Below are 19,650 nucleotides of genomic sequence, written 5' to 3'. Positions count from 1 at the left end.
GTCTTATTGTGTATAAATATGTGACTCTTCAGATTTTGTGGTATACTATGCCTGATGAAGAGACCAGTGTAGTCTCGAAAGCTGGCAATTTGTTACCATCTTTTCAGTTAGCCATTAAAAGGTATCAACCACTGAGGACTCTCAAATCTAAATATTTTTCTATCTACTGGCTAACACGGTACAAGAATAAATATTTTCCCTAGATCTACAGTGGGGACCAAAAGTTTTGCTTTTTTTTTTTTTTTTTAAAGTGTGATTACTTCTGTCTGGTTATTGTGACACAATTTCCCTGGTGATGATTTGAAAGTGCATGAAGTTATCTTGCAAGACCTTAATTTTAACCAAAATGCTTTTGAATTTTCGAATATAGGTATGGTCATTTAATTAAAGAAAACTGACTGCTAAAAGTTTTGCATATACTATGTATTGATCACAACAAAGAGTACCGTATTTTTTGGACAATAAGACCCACTTTTTTCCTCCAAAATTTTGGAGGAAAGTGGGGGGTGCGTCTTATAGTCCGAATGTACTATATTATACTGTGGCTGTGGATGGGAGGGGAGGAGCTGGGCACAGGAAGTAGGAGCCGCCTGCTGCAGCCAACACTGTGCCAGCTGCTAAAGAAAAGAATATTAACTGCTCCCCACGCCATGGGCATGTGGATCACTGAATATTCATTCTCCTTAATAGCGCGCACAGTGTCAGCAGCAGACACTAGGTCCTGCAGCGGCTAAGCGGTCACGTGTGCCTGCTATTAAAGAGCATGAATATTCACTACTTCCCATTCCCATGGGTGTGGGGGGTAGTGAACATTCATGCTCTTTAATAGCAGGCACACGCGATCACCCAGCCGCTGCAGGAGCCGCGGCTATAGTGTGCACCCACTATTAAGGAGAATGAACAGTCACTACTCCCCACGCTCATAGTCCCGGCGTGGGGAGCAGTGTATATTCCGGCAGCTCATCTCACCGCTTGAGGGCGCATGGCAGTGACGTCATGCGCGGGTCACACTGTGAGATCATCTGCTGGCAGCAGAACAGGACGCATCGCTGAAGCAGAGGGAAGGTGAGAGAATCCTTCATTTTATTGTGTGGGGATGCCATGCATACAAGGATCAGGGATGCCATGCATACCAGGATGGGGATGAGGGGTGCCACGCGTACCAGGATTGGGGATGAGGGGAGCCACGCGTATCAGGATTGGGGATGAGGGGAGCCACGTGTACCAGGATTGGGGATGAGGGATGCCATGCATACCAGGATGGGGATAAGGGGTGCCATGCATAGCAGGATGAGGATGAGGGGTGCCATGCATAGCAGGATGAGGATGAGGGGTGCTATGCATAGCAGGATGAGGATGAGGGGTGCCATGCATAGCAGGATGAGGACGAGGGGTACCATACATACCAGGATGAGGATGGGGACCACGTATAACAGGAAAGGGGGGGGGGCATATATACCTGGATGGGGGATATTAGTACAGAATTGGGGGACATTACCCTTATAACAGTGTCAGTAGCAGACCCCCTCCCCCATAACAGGGCATCATGACCACATTTTTTGCTTCCATTTTTTTTTCTATTTACCTCCTCTAAAACCTAGGTGCATCTTATAGTCCGTAAAATACTTCGTATTTTGTAGCATAACCTCTTGCTTTAATTACTGCACCACACCGACGGGGCAGTGAAGCAAATAGGGTGTTCAAAACATCTTGAGGGATCTTGCTCCATTCCATTTGCAAATCTGCAAACAATTAATCTTTATTGCTATGGGGACGGGCCCCAACTCATCACCATAACTCATCCCAAAGGTGCTCTATAGGGTTTTGATCAGGTGATTGGATTGACCATTGCAACAGACGAATATTTTTCTTTGCTAACCAATTTTTGACTAAATTGGATGTGTGCTCAGGATCATTGTCTTGCTGGAATTTCCATCTCCTGCCTACTGTGGTTTTACCATGTGGCAGTATTACATTCTCCAGTATATCCTTGTACATGGTAGCATTCATATTTTCATCAATTCTATGCAGAGGGCCAATGGCAGATGCAGAAAAGCAGCCCCAAACCATGACATTGCCTCCACCATATTTCACTGTAGGTGTTTGGTACCTTACATCATTATGTTTTACAATTGGGTGGTATATATAGTGCTTGCCATCACTAACAAACAGATTGAACTTGGATTCATCAGACCACAACACCTTAGACCAATCAGTCTCTTTCCATTGGCTGTGCTCTTTGGCAAACTCAAGTCGGACCTTCCAGTTCTTTGCAGAGATGAAAGGCTTCTTGACTGGAACTCGTGCATTCAACCCTACTGCTCTTAGCCGTCGCACCACAGTTTGGTGACTCACTTTGACCCCATATTCTTCGTTCATTTAGTGCGAGATCTGTACAGCACTTTTATGGACATCGTATACGGACTTTTTCTTAATAATGAGATCAACTCTGGAGGAAGTTTTCTGTGGTAATCCACTTCTAGGTTTGTCAGCTGTTCCATAACCTTCTTTTTCTTTCTTTAATATACGTGACGCTTGATTCTGATTTTGCCTGACTTCACTCTCAGAATAATAAGCTTCCTGACATCTGGGGATAAATTTGGCTTTGTATTTGCCATTATTTAACCTAAAAACACACACACAAAAAAAAAAATACCCATGACAAAATATGCAAACCACTTGGCCCAGCAAATGTTGAAAACTAACATAAAGGGATAAAACAATGTCAAACACAATTTTCGTCCTTATAGCTGACAACCATTTGCTTCTGGTTTACTAAAATCAACAGGAAAATGGCATCACAACAACCAGACAGAAGGAATCACACTTTTTAAAAAAAAAAAATGCTACATTTTTGGTCGCCACTGTACAATAAACATGTATGCTGCTAATACATAAGTGTCATACATAAGTGTGTCAGCAAGGAAAGCAGTCATATCATGTGTTCGAAACCAGCCATAAATCTCAGACAGCTGCGAGCCAAATATTACTCATCACACCCCCAATACACATGCAGGTCGGGCTCAGCCAGACGCCCGTGTTCTCATAGGGAGAGTGGAGTGAAGGACTAGTAACACTTACCAATGAGCTGTGCTAAACAAATGTTGACCGATAATGTTGCAGATTAGCGGTCGTTTAATACTCTGTTTAGACAGACTGGTCGCATTTAATAAGTGCGCAGAATGCTCAGCAATAGGCCATAAAGACTATGTTCACATGTTGCTTTTTTGCTGCAGCCAAAACCTGATCTCTTCGCATTAAAAAAAGGTACAGACAAAATGCAGGTTTTACTGGCTTTTTTGCTGCGTTTCATGCAAGCATGAACAATGCAAGGTGTTAGGCCACCAATGCAAGACAGGTGTGAAACCAGAAAACATTTTTTGGAAAAAAAGGCAATTTGATCAAATTATTAAGTGGAAAAAAATTATGCCTGAAAAAATAGCTGCTGCGAGACACTGGCTTTGTGACGTTGCAATTGTGAGCGGAGCAAATGTGGTACGCACGCCGTCTCCCTGCCACACTGACTGTTTTCCTACAGTTTTGGTGCTTTGTGTCGCTACTCTCATGCTGGCATGTTGTCTTGAGGGGGTGTGCGCGTAGCCTTGAGGGGGTGTGCGCGCAGACGTGAGGGTGGGGTCGGGGAACGTTTTTTCTGCTAAGGGCCATTTGGATTTTTACACCATCCTTCGGGGGCCGTACAAATCACGTGATAACTCTGCCCACAAAGTACGTCCTGACGCTGACAATCTTTCATTGTATGCACCTCAGCATTCAGCAGTGAACATTGCGTGTGCACAGCTGCCGGCCCAAGCACTGCGGTCCCCGGGAATCTGCTCGGGGGCGTGATAAAAGGTCATTGAGGGCCGTAAAAGGCCTGTAGGCCTGAGATTCCCCACCGCTGGTTTAGGGGGTGAGCATGCACCCTTTAGGGGATATTCACATGCTGCTGCTGGATTTGTTGTGCAAAATTATGCAACTGTGCCATTCATCTAAAACAACCCCATTCAGATGTATGGAACAGATTTTCAGTTGCAGAAATGTCTTCAACAATCTGCAGCATGGGAATTCACCTCAGAAGCCCAGGATAACTGTGTATGTACATATAGATTATGATACATGAGATGTTACCCTTAATGCTGTTTACAGAGCTTTCTACAAGTTGTAACGGGAGCAGCAGCAGCAGTCACCGCTCATGGCTTTATTTAGCGGGTAACGATTGCCAGCTCTCCGGAGGAGCACAGTCTTCTCTTGAGAATGCTATTTCCAGATTGTTTATTACATAGTCATGCAAAGTAGTGCACAAACAGGGCTGCCGAGGCCATGTACCTAGAAGTATACAAATAAAACACTGTGCCTAATTATTCTTGGATTAATGCAATAGCAATTGCCTGACGTGCTCCACTGAAGACATGAGGCAGCTGCGCCTTTTTACAGTAAACAAATCTGTCTGAATTAAAAGGCAAAAGCAAAGAAAAAGACGTTGGTGAATGGTTTCTGGGCCGGTCACCTGTAATATTACACAGATACAGATCAGCCCTTACTAGCAGATGTTTCCCTTACCTGGTCATACTCCAATGATCCTGGGTACAACGGCCATCCTAGGAAAAGCTCCGCAATCACGCAGCCCAGCGACCACATGTCTATGGCTTCACAAAACGGTAACCCCAAAATAATCTCCGGAGCCCTGAAGTAGACAGAACAAAGAAAAATGGTAAGACACATACAAGAATGAGGAAGGCACGAATAATAGCAATATATGTACAGCAGACAGCCCACTAAATAACCTTATATTCCTAGATGACTAATTATGGGGGGTAAAGGGCAATTTGCGCACAGTAACTAGCCCCCTATAGGATAAATATCCGATTGCTAATATACAACAATGAGATTTCTGTTCATACATGTTCAAGTGTGATAATTCCAGTAACACTTACACAAATGATTTATATATGATATATTTCATGTTATTCCTGTGCGCCGTAACCTGCACTGGACCAATAACTGTGCTGCGCTCAGTGAAGAAGCAAGCTGCCCTGTACCGTCAGTGGGCTATGCCTCGTGCAGGGCTTGTAGGGGCAGTGCACGACGCCTATCCCTGGGGTTCCTGCATGTCCGGCTTACACACAGGCCCTACACCTGGCCCATCATCAGTATCAGCACTGCTTGGAGCCCACAGGCCAGAATCTCAAGCAGTCTACTGAAGAGGATCTCTTAGGTCAGATTAGCAGGCAACCATATTTGATCAGCACCAGAGAAATATTTGCAGGGACAGGAGGAGCGCTAAATATCCAATAACGGCAATGGCATTGCACTGGCATCCACTATTCACTTGCTGAATCCATTACTTTATCAACTGGATGGGTAATAGTGAGACCAAGAGAAAGGAAAGCAAATCCCTATCACATGTAAAGCGCCATGGAATAAATGGCGCTATAATAATAAATAATAATAATAATAATAATCTGCTCTCCCTGTGACCTTATGGAAAGGAGGAGGATGGACAAGACATTACAATTTTTTAACCCTTTGCACCCAGATTCCAGCTGCACTGAATCAACACATACCATGCATGTTTCCGAGCTGGAAGTGGAAGTGATTACTTTGTACAATGGGAATTCTGAGAAGCCTGTTCACACAGAACACAAGGACAAGGAATTTGCAGACAGCCAACAAGAGCACAGTGTGCAAGCAGAGACATGGTAAAATGTTAGCGTAGAAGAGGAAGCGGCAGAGGACGGGGCGACTTCAGGTAGACCAGGGTGTGGAGTGACTAATTCTGTAACCATAGCACACAGCGCTGTTTGTGTAATGTAACCAGACCATTAATAAAACAGAAGGCTGTTTCTTCCCTCCTCACAATATCAGACATGGTAACATGCAAGTCATCTGCTCAGGGGATCGGCTTACATCCAAGGGCCAAAAGTTGACTACATTGATAAATCCCTCTTTGTTAAACCGATGTGCTGCATTTGATTAGAAAGGTTTCTCAGTTTTATCCAATTAATGTCTATTAATTGTAGAGTGAAATGAAGACATACAAAAATAATAAGATAATCACACCGAAGACATGAGGACTGGAGAGTAACTAACCTTTCTAACAGCAATTTTATGTTTAGCTAGCGCTTGAGCTGCCTACAGATGGTTAGGGATCCCAGGCCTGAGACCCCACCATTCACACAGTAGACCCCGAGAATTGCGTCTGATTGCGCACAGAGTAGGGTGCGGATTCAATAGAAATCATATGCTTTCTACAAAATCCGTACACCAGTCTGTGTGCTCCTGCCTCCCAAGCTGCACACTTCTCAGAGGTCTACGGCATGACCCTGGGGGTCTCAGGAGCCAGACTCCCACCATCTGCATGCAATTCAAGTGACTGCTAAGTATGAAAAATCAAAAAGAACGTTAAGTTATTCATTAAAGAAAATGTTCACTTACACAATGGTTAAAGGAACATTACAGCAATATCAGAGCAGTGACGTACGCCTGCTGCATGGACTGAGGCGGAAGAGTGCCACGTTTTCTTTTCAATGTTAACCATACGTTCACGTGACATTTTTCTCCTGCGCCGTGGTATCATCTAAATTCTGACACTTTTTGTGCACATTATATCTATTGAGAGGTTTAGTGAATCTTGCATTGAGCAGGGGGCTGGACACGAGGAATCTGGAGGTCCCTTCCACATATTCTATGATGTCAGTGTACAGGGATTATCTACTGAAAGTGGAATTATACATAGTGATATCACAGCACAGGGATAATACATTCCGCAACGCCTCGGTTTACATTGCTGTGTATTACTGATGTGAGATCCACTGATTAAACAAACAGCAGACAGAGCCAGAGAGTTTCACTGATCCATCCACAGCAGTTTTACAAACAGATCCGTGCCAGACCCACAAGATTCAGAACACGTCCTATTCTCAGCCGTTTTGCTGATCAGACTCAGCCAATAAAGGTCTATGGAGATCCGTTACGATGGATGAAAAACAGAAGACAGACTTTTACTTCAGAGTTCAATCCATGTTTCTTCTACTGATGGATCCATTGCTAATAGTTAATTCAGACAGTTTATGTCCCTAGAGTTATTATAATCAGATGAAAAAAAGTATGCAAAACGGATGACACGGAAGAAAAATTTGAAAACAAACGGATGTGTGAATGTAGTCTTATCCCTATTCTGTGACATCACTGAGGGCATTTTTCCTGCTCTGTGACAACACTACGTACATTATCCCTGTGTTATAAGAAGACTAAAATAATTCTAAGCTTTTCAGATTTTGTACTCAAGTTGGTGAAAATGGAGTGGGGCCCTATTCCAACTTTTGCAATGGGCCATATGGATACTTGATAGAGAAACCATGATCTCTATATCTATATCTGAATACGTTTGCCAACCTATGGCTTTCCAGTAGAGTTGAACAAAAAGATTTGCAGAACTTCTGTCCAGCATCCATGTCTGTAGTCCGTGGCCCCCAGACAAGAGCGCTATAAACCTCTTACCACCTCCAGCATCCCTGACGCCCCTTCTGACTAGTAGGCTTAGGGTGCCATCATTTATGTTGCTGCACAATACATGAAGTTGAGGATCCTACCCAGTAGAGGAGGTGCTTGGGATGCCGCAACTAGGAGGAGCTCCTGGTCTGTGGCCGCAGGACTAGGCAAATCTGTTTGCTCAGCTCTACCCTCCAGCGGTTACTGCACTACGACACTCCTCCAGCCTGTCCTGGCAGCAAAACTGGCCAAGCACTTCAGATAGATGCCATATCCCTGCCAAAATTCCATACATATGGCTGCTTGGCCAAGTGTGCACGTGTGGAGAAATATTAGGCCACTGCTAGACAATCCTGTTGAGGGCTAATTGCTAACAAAATGGCTAGGCATTTATAGACACCTTGCCCTAGAGGAAAGTCAGGCACCCCTGGGTTTGGTCCACAAAGTAATGTGTGTGGCCACCTTAATGTTTTTAATTGGATTGCACACAAGTTTCCAGCCCCCATGATAATCACTCACACCTCAGATCTGGGAACTTACAGAGACACTTTGATACACTTTTGATGGATATCAGCAGCTTCACTTCCATGGCTTTGTTCTATAGGTTGTGTTCCTTAAAGACAGGGAGTAGACAGTCCACTGGGGAGCTGTCATATAAGGGACAGCCGAGCTGCGGTAAGGGTGATCAGGGACAGCCGAGCTGCGGTAAGGGTGATCAGGGACAGCCGAGCTGCGGTAAGGGTGATCAGGGACAGCCGAGCTGCGGTAAGGGTGATCAGGGACAGCCGAGCTGCGGTAAGGGTGATCAGGGACAGCCGAGCTGCGGTAAGGGTGATCAGGGACAGCCGAGCTGCGGTAAGGGTGATCAGGGACAGCCGAGCTGCGGTAAGGGTGATCAGGGACAGCCGAGCTGTAGTAACTGAGCTGTATTAAGGGTGATCAGAGACAGCTGAACTGTAGTAAGGGTGATCAGAGACAGCTGTACTCTGACACTTGTGGGCTAAGCTACAATCCAAGCTATCGGACTTTACCGCAGTACTTGGCTGTTGTGTAATTCATATAACGGAGATCAGCATATAAGTCACGCCTGTGGGTGTAAAAGCAAATGGCAAAACACAAGCAACCAGAGAAAGAATATTGGGTCAGGGAAGGCTGAATAATGAACACCACTAAAGACCAAATTATTTGCTGTATGATGAGAAAAATGGCCTCCAAATGACAAATGGAGTTGGTCACCTCAAAATGCATTTTAAATGAGTGAGGTACAGTGGCAGAGAAAATAACTGAGGGGGCTATGATGGCAAGAGTTTGGTAAACATTATGCCTCCTCATTTGCATATTGGGGCCCATCCCCCATTGACAGTGCTCGCTTCCTACAGCAAGAACTGTCTGAATGCTGCAGTCGTATATGCGCATGAGCACTGCCTGTGCCTGGCTGCGTGCACACAGTGATCGGGCACGTTCTCTCCTCCAGGTCTTTCTTATGATGCTACTTGCAGCACTAATACTCCGGGAAGCGTAGCAAACTCTCAGAAGCTGATTGCTACACTTTCAGGAGATTTAGGGTAGCGAGAGGCATCAGTGGATAGAAAATCTAGAGGAGAAAGTGTCCGACCACTGTGTGCATGAGGCCAGACACAGGCAAGGATGCACCATAGCTCATTCATCTTACTACATAAAGAGCTTAATGTTGAGGTGAGTCTGATTTACTCTTGCTCTGCCATTAACAACACAGCTTCTACTGATCGGTTCTTTTCTGATTACCGTATATACTCAAGTATAAGACGACTTTTTCCAGCACATTTTTATTTTTTGTGCTGAAAATGCCCCCCTCGGCTTATACTAGGATATATACATTCCGGTGGTGGATAGTGGCGGTGGTGGTGGAGAGGGGGAATTGAGGATGAGGGGTGTCATACATTGCAGGATTGGGGATGAGGGGTGCTGTGAAGATCAGGGGTCTTCCGTGGGCATAACGCTACTCCGACAAAACAAGGTGAGGGTAAAACATACATATATATATTATATTATTTATTTTATTCATTTATTTATTTTTCCTTCACATTTTGCATTCTCTAACACACTATTACCAGAGAACAAAATCTCAAAAGAATTAAAAATAGAGGAAAAAATCATTCGTTCACTTGACATGGAGTGACCCGCAAACCCAGTAAAAGGACGACCACGTGTAACATGGGCATGGTTTATGCATAAAGCGTTCCACATTTGTTTGTGTTGTAGTGATTAAATACATGGATATAGTCCAAGAAAAGGGTCACAAATGATTGATCACCTAGATGTGGTCCGTTGTGCTATGTAACTAAGCTATAGAACCAAGAGCTATATTGTCCAACAATTTAATAAAGATGGTACACAGTTGTAGAACTAAAGCAATAAAGGTCAATGTTACCAACACCCCTAAATTAGGAGTGCGCTTTCACAGACATTTCCTTATATCTACTATGTAGTTTGCCTTGTTATTACACGTTTTTACAAACCATGACATATTTCTGTGCGGGTTCCATTTTACATGCAATGAGTGTTTCCGTGCTGTGCAGCATCGTCAGAGCGGGAAGGTTGTGTTCTCGCTCAGGATGTGGTGTGTCATCTAATGCGCAAAGTCCAACTACCTGCAGCACACAAACATTTCCAAGTGGATTCACGGCATTCAACAAGAAAGCCTGTCTACTCTCCTGTGCCCTGAAATTCCCCAAACTTCACCTACACTGACCAGAATATACCATCACAACTGCAGCTTTACTTTCCAGATTTCTCTAGCAAAATGTCAACCTCTGTTCAAAAGGCTTCATTTTTTTTTTTTTTTTTAAACCCAAACCATAAAGACTACACAAAGATGGTCACTACAAAATAAGATCTCTGCTCCTCACCAAACATGAGGACTGTAATGTAACTGGGGTCATTGCATTTGTAGTTTTATCTGCACCAGTTTTCACGCAAAAAGCCCAATAGGTGGCATCTTCTTTATCTAATAACAATGCAGTTGTTGGTTAGTAGTGGCAAAGAAGATGTTCTGCATTGTGTGAATATTAGCAACTGTACAATCACACTGGCAGATTCGCATCACCATTGAATCAATTTTATTTGGCAAAACAAATGATGTAAGTTAGTGGCTACAAGTGGAGAAAAAGCTTCAGATATTGGGATTTTCCACAACATGATTTGTAAATATATAAAGAGCTGAATATCTCAATGGTGCCCCCTGATTCCACGGCATGGTGGCTCAGTGGTTAGCACGGCAGCCTTGCAGTGCTGGGGTCCTGGGTTCAAATCCCACCAAGGACAACATCTGCAAGGAGTTTGTATGTTCTCCCCGTGTTTGCGTGGATTTCCTCCAGGTTCTCCGGTTTCCTTCCACACTCCAAAGATATACTGATAGGGAATCTAGATTGTGAGCCCCGATGGGGACAGCGACGATAATGTATGTAAAGAGCTGTGGAATATGTTAGAGCTATATAAAAAAAAAAGATTATTATTATTATTCCTGAGGAGCGGTTTCCGTGCAGCAGAGCACATGGCAGGGCCCTCATATCACAGAACCTGATCACTGTTTACCAGGCCGCAGGTCTGAATGGGAAGATCATAGTTTAAGTTTAGACTGTTCATTTGTTTTCCTGCAAAGTGGGTTGGACATGGGAGTATCCGCTCTCTCCCAGCTATAAATATGTAAGCCTGGGCCATTACAAAATGAAAATAACACAATGAGTTAATGTGCCTCTGTGCATTAGTGATTTGTTAACCAGTTGTGATAACATTAGGAGGGTTCTCTGCTCCACAGGAAAAAAGGCAAGTGTAAAAGTCAAAACTGAGCCAGCTGGCTTCTCTGCCATTTGTTACATTCTGTAACTGTATATAGGAGGGGAAACAGACATGGTGCAATACACTGTACCACACAGTGACAGACATAGCCCCCTACCAAAGCCTCATTACAATGTCACTGTATATAAGAGGAGATACAGAGCAGGAGGGGCCTCCTGTACATGGTGCTGTACACTGTACCACACCAGTGACAGACATAGCCCCCTACCAAAGCCACATTATACTGTCACTGTATATAAGAGGAGATACAGAGCAGGAGGGGCCTCCTGTACATGGTGCTGTACACTGTACCACACCAGTGACATAGACATAGCCCCCTACCAAAGCCTCATTACACTGTCACTGTATATAAGAGGAGATACAGAGCAGGAGGGGCCTCCTGTACATGGTGCTGTACACTGTACCACACAGTGACAGACATAGCCCCCTACCAAAGCCTCATTAAACTGTCACTGTATATAAGAGGAGATACAGAGCAGGAGGGGCCTCCTGTACATGGTGCTGTACACTGTACCACACCAGTGACATAGACATAGCCCCTTACCAAAGCCACATTACACTGTCACTGTATATAAGAGGAGATACAGAGCAGGAGGGGCCTCCTGTACATGGTGCTGTACACTGTACCACACCAGTGACATAGACATAGCCCCCTACCAAAGCCTCATTATACTGTCACTGTATATAAGAGGAGATACAGAGCAGGAGGGGCCTCCTGTACATGGTGCTGTACACTGTACCACACCAGTGACAGACATAGCCCCCTACCAAAGCCTCATTATACTGTCACTGTATATAAGAGGAGATACAGAGCAGGAGGGGCCTCCTGTACATGGTGCTGTACACTGTACCACACCAGTGACATAGACATAGCCCCCTACCAAAGCCTCATTATACTGTCACTGTATATAAGAGGAGATACAGAGCAGGAGGGGCCTCCTGTACATGGTGCTGTACACTGTACCACACAGTGACAGACATAGCCCCCTATCAAAGCCTCATTATACTGTCACTGTATATAAGAGGAGATACAGAGCAGGAGGGGCCTCCTGTACTTGGTGCTGTACACTGTACCATACCAGTGACATAGCCCCCTACCAAAGCCTCATTATACTGTCACTGTATATAAGAGGAGATACAGAGCAGGAGGGGCCTCCTGTACATGGTGCTGTACACTGTACCACACAGTGACAGACATAGCCCCCTATCAAAGCCTCATTATACTGTCACTGTATATAAGAGGAGATACAGAGCAGGAGGGGCCTCCAGTACATGGTGCTGTACACTGTACCACACCAGTGACATAGACATAGCCCCCTACCAAAGCCTCATCACACTGTCACTGTATATAAGAGGGGATACAGAGCAGGAGGGGCCTCCTGTACATGGTGCTGTACACTGTACCACACCAGTGACATAGACATAGCCCCCTACCAAAGCCTCATTATACTGTCACTGTATATAAGAGGAGATACAAAGCAGGAGGGGCCTCCTGTACATGGTGTTGTACACTGTACCACACCAGTGACATAGACATAGCCCCCTACCAAAGCCTCATTACACTGTCACTGCATATAAGAGGGGATACAGAGCAGGAGGGGCCTCCTGTACATGGTGCTGTACACTGTACCACACCAGTGACATAGACATAGCCCCCTACCAAAGCCTCATTACACTGTCACTGTATATAAGAGGGGATACAGAGCAGGAGGGGCCTCCTGTACATGGTGCTGTACACTGTACCACACCAGTGACAGACATAGCCCCCTACCAAAGCCACATTATACTGTCACTGTATATAAGAGGGGATACAGAGCAGGAGGGGCCTCCTGTACATGGTGCTGTACACTGTACCACACCAGTGACAGACATAGCCCCCTACCAAAGCCTCATTATACTGTCACTGTATATAAGAGGAGATACAGAGCAGGAGGGGCCTCCTGTACATGGTGCTGTACACTGTACCACACCAGTGACAGACATAGCCCCCTACCAAAGCCTCATTATACTGTCACTGTATATAAGAGGGGATACAGAGCAGGAGGGGCCTCCTGTACATGGTGCTGTACACTGTACCACACCAGTGACACAGACATAGCCCCCTACCAATGCATCATTACACTGTCACAGTATATAAGAGGAGATACAGGCAGGAGGGGCCTCCTGTACATGGTGCTGTACACTGTACCACACCAGTGACATAGACATAGCCCCCTACCAAAGCCTCATCACACTGTCACTGTATATAAGAGGGGATACAGAGCAGGAGGGGCCTCCTGTACATGGTGCTGTACACTGTACCACACCAGTGACATAGACATAGCCCCCTACCAAAGCCTCATTATACTGTCACTGTATATAAGAGGGGATACAGAGCAGGAGGGGCCTCCTGTACATGGTGCTGTACACTGTACCACACCAGTGACATAGACATAGCCCCCTACCAAAGCCTCATTATACTGTCACTGTATATAAGAGGAGATACAGAGCAGGAGGAGCCTCCTGTACATGGTGCTGTACACTGTACCACACCAGTGACATGGACATAGCCCCCTACCAAAGCCTCATTACACTGTCACTGTATATAAGAGGGGATACAGAGCAGGAGGGGCCTCCTGTACATGGTGCTGTACACTGTACCATACCAGTGACAGACATAGCCCCCTACCAAAGCCTCATTATACTGTCACTGTATATAAGAGGAGATACAGAGCAGGAGGGGCCTCCTGTACATGGTGCTGTACACTGTACCACACAGTGACAGACATAGCCCCCTACCAAAGCCTCATTATACTGTCACTGTATATAAGAGGAGATACAGAGCAGGAGGGGCCTCCTGTACATGGTGCTGTACACTGTACCACACCAGTGACATAGACATAGCCCCCTACCAAAGCCACATTACACTGTCACTGTATATAAGAGGAGATACAGAGCAGGAGGGGCCTCCTGTACATGGTGCTGTACACTGTACCACACAGTGACAGACATAGCCCCCTACCAAAGCCTCATTATACTGTCACTGTATATAAGAGGAGATACAGAGCAGGAGGGGCCTCCTGTACTTGGTGCTGTACACTGTACCATACCAGTGACATAGCCCCCTACCAAAGCCTCATTATACTGTCACTGTATATAAGAGGGGATACAGAGCAGGAGGGGCCTCCTGTACATGGTGCTGTACACTGTACCACACCAGTGACATAGACATAGCCCCCTACCAAAGCCTCATTATACTGTCACTGTATATAAGAGGGGATACAGAGCAGGAGGGGCCTCCTGTACATGGTGCTGTACACTGTACCACACCAGTGACATAGACATAGCCCCCTACCAAAGCCTCATTACACTGTCACTGTATATAAGAGGGGATACAGAGCAGGAGGGGCCTCCTGTACTTGGTGCTGTACACTGTACCATACCAGTGACATAGCCCCCTACCAAAGCCTCATTATACTGTCACTGTATATAAGAGGAGATACAGAGCAGGAGGGGCCTCCTGTACATGGTGCTGTACACTGTACCACACAGTGACAGACATAGCCCCCTATCAAAGCCTCATTATACTGTCACTGTATATAAGAGGAGATACAGAGCAGGAGGGGCCTCCAGTACATGGTGCTGTACACTGTACCACACCAGTGACATAGACATAGCCCCCTACCAAAGCCTCATCACACTGTCACTGTATATAAGAGGGGATACAGAGCAGGAGGGGCCTCCTGTACATGGTGCTGTACACTGTACCACACCAGTGACAGACATAGCCCCCTACCAAAGCCTCATTATACTGTCACTGTATATAAGAGGAGATACAAAGCAGGAGGGGCCTCCTGTACATGGTGTTGTACACTGTACCACACCAGTGACATAGACATAGCCCCCTACCAAAGCCTCATTACACTGTCACTGCATATAAGAGGGGATACAGAGCAGGAGGGGCCTCCTGTACATGGTGCTGTACACTGTACCACACCAGTGACATAGACATAGCCCCCTACCAAAGCCTCATTACACTGTCACTGTATATAAGAGGGGATACAGAGCAGGAGGGGCCTCCTGTACATGGTGCTGTACACTGTACCACACCAGTGACAGACATAGCCCCCTACCAAAGCCACATTATACTGTCACTGTATATAAGAGGGGATACAGAGCAGGAGGGGCCTCCTGTACATGGTGCTGTACACTGTACCACACCAGTGACATAGACATAGCCCCCTACCAAAGCCTCATTATACTGTCACTGTATATAAGAGGAGATACAGAGCAGGAGGGGCCTCCTGTACATGGTGCTGTACACTGTACCACACCAGTGACAGACATAGCCCCCTACCAAAGCCTCATTATACTGTCACTGTATATAAGAGGGGATACAGAGCAGGAGGGGCCTCCTGTACATGGTGCTGTACACTGTACCACACCAGTGACACAGACATAGCCCCCTACCAAAGCCTCATTACACTGTCACAGTATATAAGAGGAGATACAGGCAGGAGGGGCCTCCTGTACATGGTGCTGTACACTGTACCACACCAGTGACATAGACATAGCCCCCTACCAAAGCCTCATCACACTGTCACTGTATATAAGAGGGGATACAGAGCAGGAGGGGCCTCCTGTACATGCTGCTGTACACTGTACCACACCAGTGACATAGACATAGCCCCCTACCAAAGCCTCATTATACTGTCACTGTATATAAGAGGAGATACAGAGCAGGAGGGGCCTCCTGTACATGGTGCTGTACACTGTACCATACCAGTGACAGACATAGCCCCCTACCAAAGCCTCATTATACTGTCACTGTATATAAGAGGAGATACAGAGCAGGAGGGGCCTCCTGTACATGGTGCTGAACACTGTACCACACAGTGACAGACATAGCCCCCTACCAAAGCCTCATTATACTGTCACTGTATATAAGAGGAGATACAGAGGAGGAGGGGCCTCCTGTACATGGTGCTGTACACTGTACCACACCAGTGACATAGACATAGCCCCCTACCAAAGCCACATTACACTGTCACTGTATATAAGAGGAGATACAGAGCAGGAGGGGCCTCCTGTACATGGTGCTGTACACTGTACCACACAGTGACAGACATAGCCCCCTACCAAAGCCTCATTATACTGTCACTGTATATAAGAGGAGATACAGAGCAGGAGGGGCCTCCTGTACTTGGTGCTGTACACTGTACCATACCAGTGACATAGCCCCCTACCAAAGCCTCATTATACTGTCACTGTATATAAGAGGGGATACAGAGCAGGAGGGGCCTCCTGTACATGGTGCTGTACACTGTACCACACCAGTGACATAGACATAGCCCCCTACCAAAGCCTCATTATACTGTCACTGTATATAAGAGGGGATACAGAGCAGGAGGGGCCTCCTGTACATGGTGCTGTACACTGTACCACACCAGTGACATAGACATAGCCCCCTACCAAAGCCTCATTACACTGTCACTGTATATAAGAGGGGATACAGAGCAGGAGGGGCCTCCTGTACATGGTGCTGTACACTGTACCACACCAGTGACATAGACATAGCCCCCTACCAAAGCCTCATTATACTGTCACTGTATATAAGAGGGGATACAGAGCAGTAGGGGCCTCCTGTACATGGTGCTGTACACTGTACCATACCAGTGACAGACATAGCCCCCTACCAAAGCCTCATTATACTGTCACTGTATATAAGAGGAGATACAGAGCAGGAGGGGCCTCCTGTACATGGTGCTGAACACTGTACCACACAGTGACAGACATAGCCCCCTACCAAAGCCTCATTATACTGTCACTGTATATAAGAGGAGATACAGAGGAGGAGGGGCCTCCTGTACATGGTGCTGTACACTGTACCACACCAGTGACATAGACATAGCCCCCTACCAAAGCCACATTACACTGTCACTGTATATAAGAGGAGATACAGAGCAGGAGGGGCCTCCTGTACATGGTGCTGTACACTGTACCACACAGTGACAGACATAGCCCCCTACCAAAGCCTCATTATACTGTCACTGTATATAAGAGGAGATACAGAGCAGGAGGGGCCTCCTGTACTTGGTGCTGTACACTGTACCATACCAGTGACATAGCCCCCTACCAAAGCCTCATTATACTGTCACTGTATATAAGAGGGGATACAGAGCAGGAGGGGCCTCCTGTACATGGTGCTGTACACTGTACCACACCAGTGACATAGACATAGCCCCCTACCAAAGCCTCATTATACTGTCACTGTATATAAGAGGGGATACAGAGCAGGAGGGGCCTCCTGTACATGGTGCTGTACACTGTACCACACCAGTGACATAGACATAGCCCCCTACCAAAGCCTCATTACACTGTCACTGTATATAAGAGGGGATACAGAGCAGGAGGGGCCTCCTGTACATGGTGCTGTACACTGTACCACACCAGTGACATAGACATAGCCCCCTACCAAAGCCTCATTATACTGTCACTGTATATAAGAGGGGATACAGAGCAGTAGGGGCCTCCTGTACATGGTGCTGTACACTGTACCACACCAGTGACAGACATTGCCCCCTACCAAAGCCTCATTATACTGTCACTGTATATAAGAGGGGATACAGAGCAGGAGGGGCCTCTTGTACATGGTGCTGTACACTGTACCACACCAGTGACAAAGACATAGCCCCCTACCAAAGCCTCATTATACTGTCACTGTATATAAGAGGGGATACAGAGCAGGAGGGGCCTCCTGTACATGGTGCTGTACACTGTGCCACACCAGTGACAGACATAGCCCCCTACCAAAGCCTCATTATACTGTCACTGTATATAAGAGGGGATACAGAGCAGGAGGGGCCTCCTGTACATGGTGCTGTACACTGTACCATACCAGTGACAGACATAGCCCCCTACCAAAGCCTCATTATACTGTCACTGTATATAAGAGGAGATACAAAGCAGGAGGGGCCTCCTGTACATGGTGCTGTACACTGTACCACACCAGTGACAGACATAGCCCCCTACCAAAGCCTCATTACACTGTCACTGCATATAAGAGGGGATACAGAGCAGGAGGGGCCTCCTGTACATGGTGCTGTACACTGTACCACACCAGTGACATAGACATAGCCCCCTACCAAAGCCTCATTATACTGTCACTGTATATAAGAGGGGATACAGAGCAGGAGGGGCCTCCTGTACATGGTGCTGTACACTGTACCACACCAGTGACATAGACATAGCCCCCTACCAAAGCCTCATTATACTGTCACTGTATATAAGAGGAGATACAGAGCAGGAGGGGCCTCCTGTACATGGTGCTGTACACTGTACCACACCAGTGACATAGACATAGCCCTCTACCAAAGCCTCATTACACTGTCACTGTATATAAGAGGGGATACAGAGCAGGAGGGGTCTCCTGTACATGGTGCTGTACACTGTACCACACCAGTGACATAGACATAGCCCCCTACCAAAGCCACATTACACTGTCACTGTATACAAGAGGGGATACAGAGCAGGAGGGGCCTCCTGTACATGGTGCTGTACACTGTGCCAAACCAGTGACAGACATAGCCCTCTACCAAAGCCTCATTACACTGTCACTGTATATAAGAGGGGATACAGAGCAGGAGGGGCCTCCTGTACATGGTGCTGTACACTGTACCACACCAGTGACAGACATAGCCCCCTACCAAAGCCACATTACACTGTCACTGTATATAAGAGGGGATACAGAGCAGGAGGGGCCTCCTGTACATGGTGCTGTACACTGTACCACACCAGTGACATAGACATAGCCCCCTACCAAAGCCTCATTACACTGTCACAGTATATAAGAGGAGATACAGGCAGGAGGGGCCTCCAGTACATGGTGCTGTACACTGTACCACACCAGTGACATAGACATAGCCCCCTACCAAAGTCTCATCACACTGTCACTGTATATAAGAGGGGATACAGAGCAGGAGGGGCCTCCTGTACATGGTGCTGTACACTGTACCACACCAGTGACATAGACATAGCCCCCTACCAAAGCCTCATTATACTGTCACTGTATATAAGAGGAGATACAGAGCAGGAGGGGCCTCCTGTACATGGTGTTGTACACTGTACCACACCAGTGACATAGACATAGCCCCCTACCAAAGCCTCATTACACTGTCACTGCATATAAGAGGGGATACAGAGCAGGAGGGGCCTCCTGTACATGGTGCTGTACACTGTACCACACCAGTGACATAGACATAGCCCCCTACCAAAGCCTCATTACACTGTCACTGTATATAAGAGGGGATACAGAGCAGGAGGGGCCTCCTGTACATGGTGCTG

General features: G+C 46.4%; 1 protein-coding gene across 1 annotated transcript in view; it reads right to left on the bottom strand.

Moving 5' to 3' along the window:
- Positions 1 to 19,650, bottom strand: part of HIPK3 (homeodomain interacting protein kinase 3) — a 191,560-nt gene that overhangs the window by 49,094 nt on the left and 122,816 nt on the right. Inside the window, exon 3 of the mRNA XM_073658122.1 lies at positions 4,561 to 4,684. Within this exon, the coding sequence (XP_073514223.1) occupies positions 4,561 to 4,684 (124 nt within the window). The remainder of the gene's footprint in view (positions 1 to 4,560; positions 4,685 to 19,650) is intronic.

The sequence above is a fragment of the Phyllobates terribilis genome, unplaced genomic scaffold (assembly GCF_046119375.1).
Source record: "Phyllobates terribilis strain yellow unplaced genomic scaffold, ASM4611937v1 Scaffold_13__5_contigs__length_258822181, whole genome shotgun sequence".
Lineage (NCBI taxonomy): Eukaryota > Metazoa > Chordata > Amphibia > Anura > Dendrobatidae > Phyllobates > Phyllobates terribilis.
The sequence above is the reverse complement of the archived record's forward strand: the minus strand, read 5'-3'. Positions and strand labels throughout refer to the sequence as shown.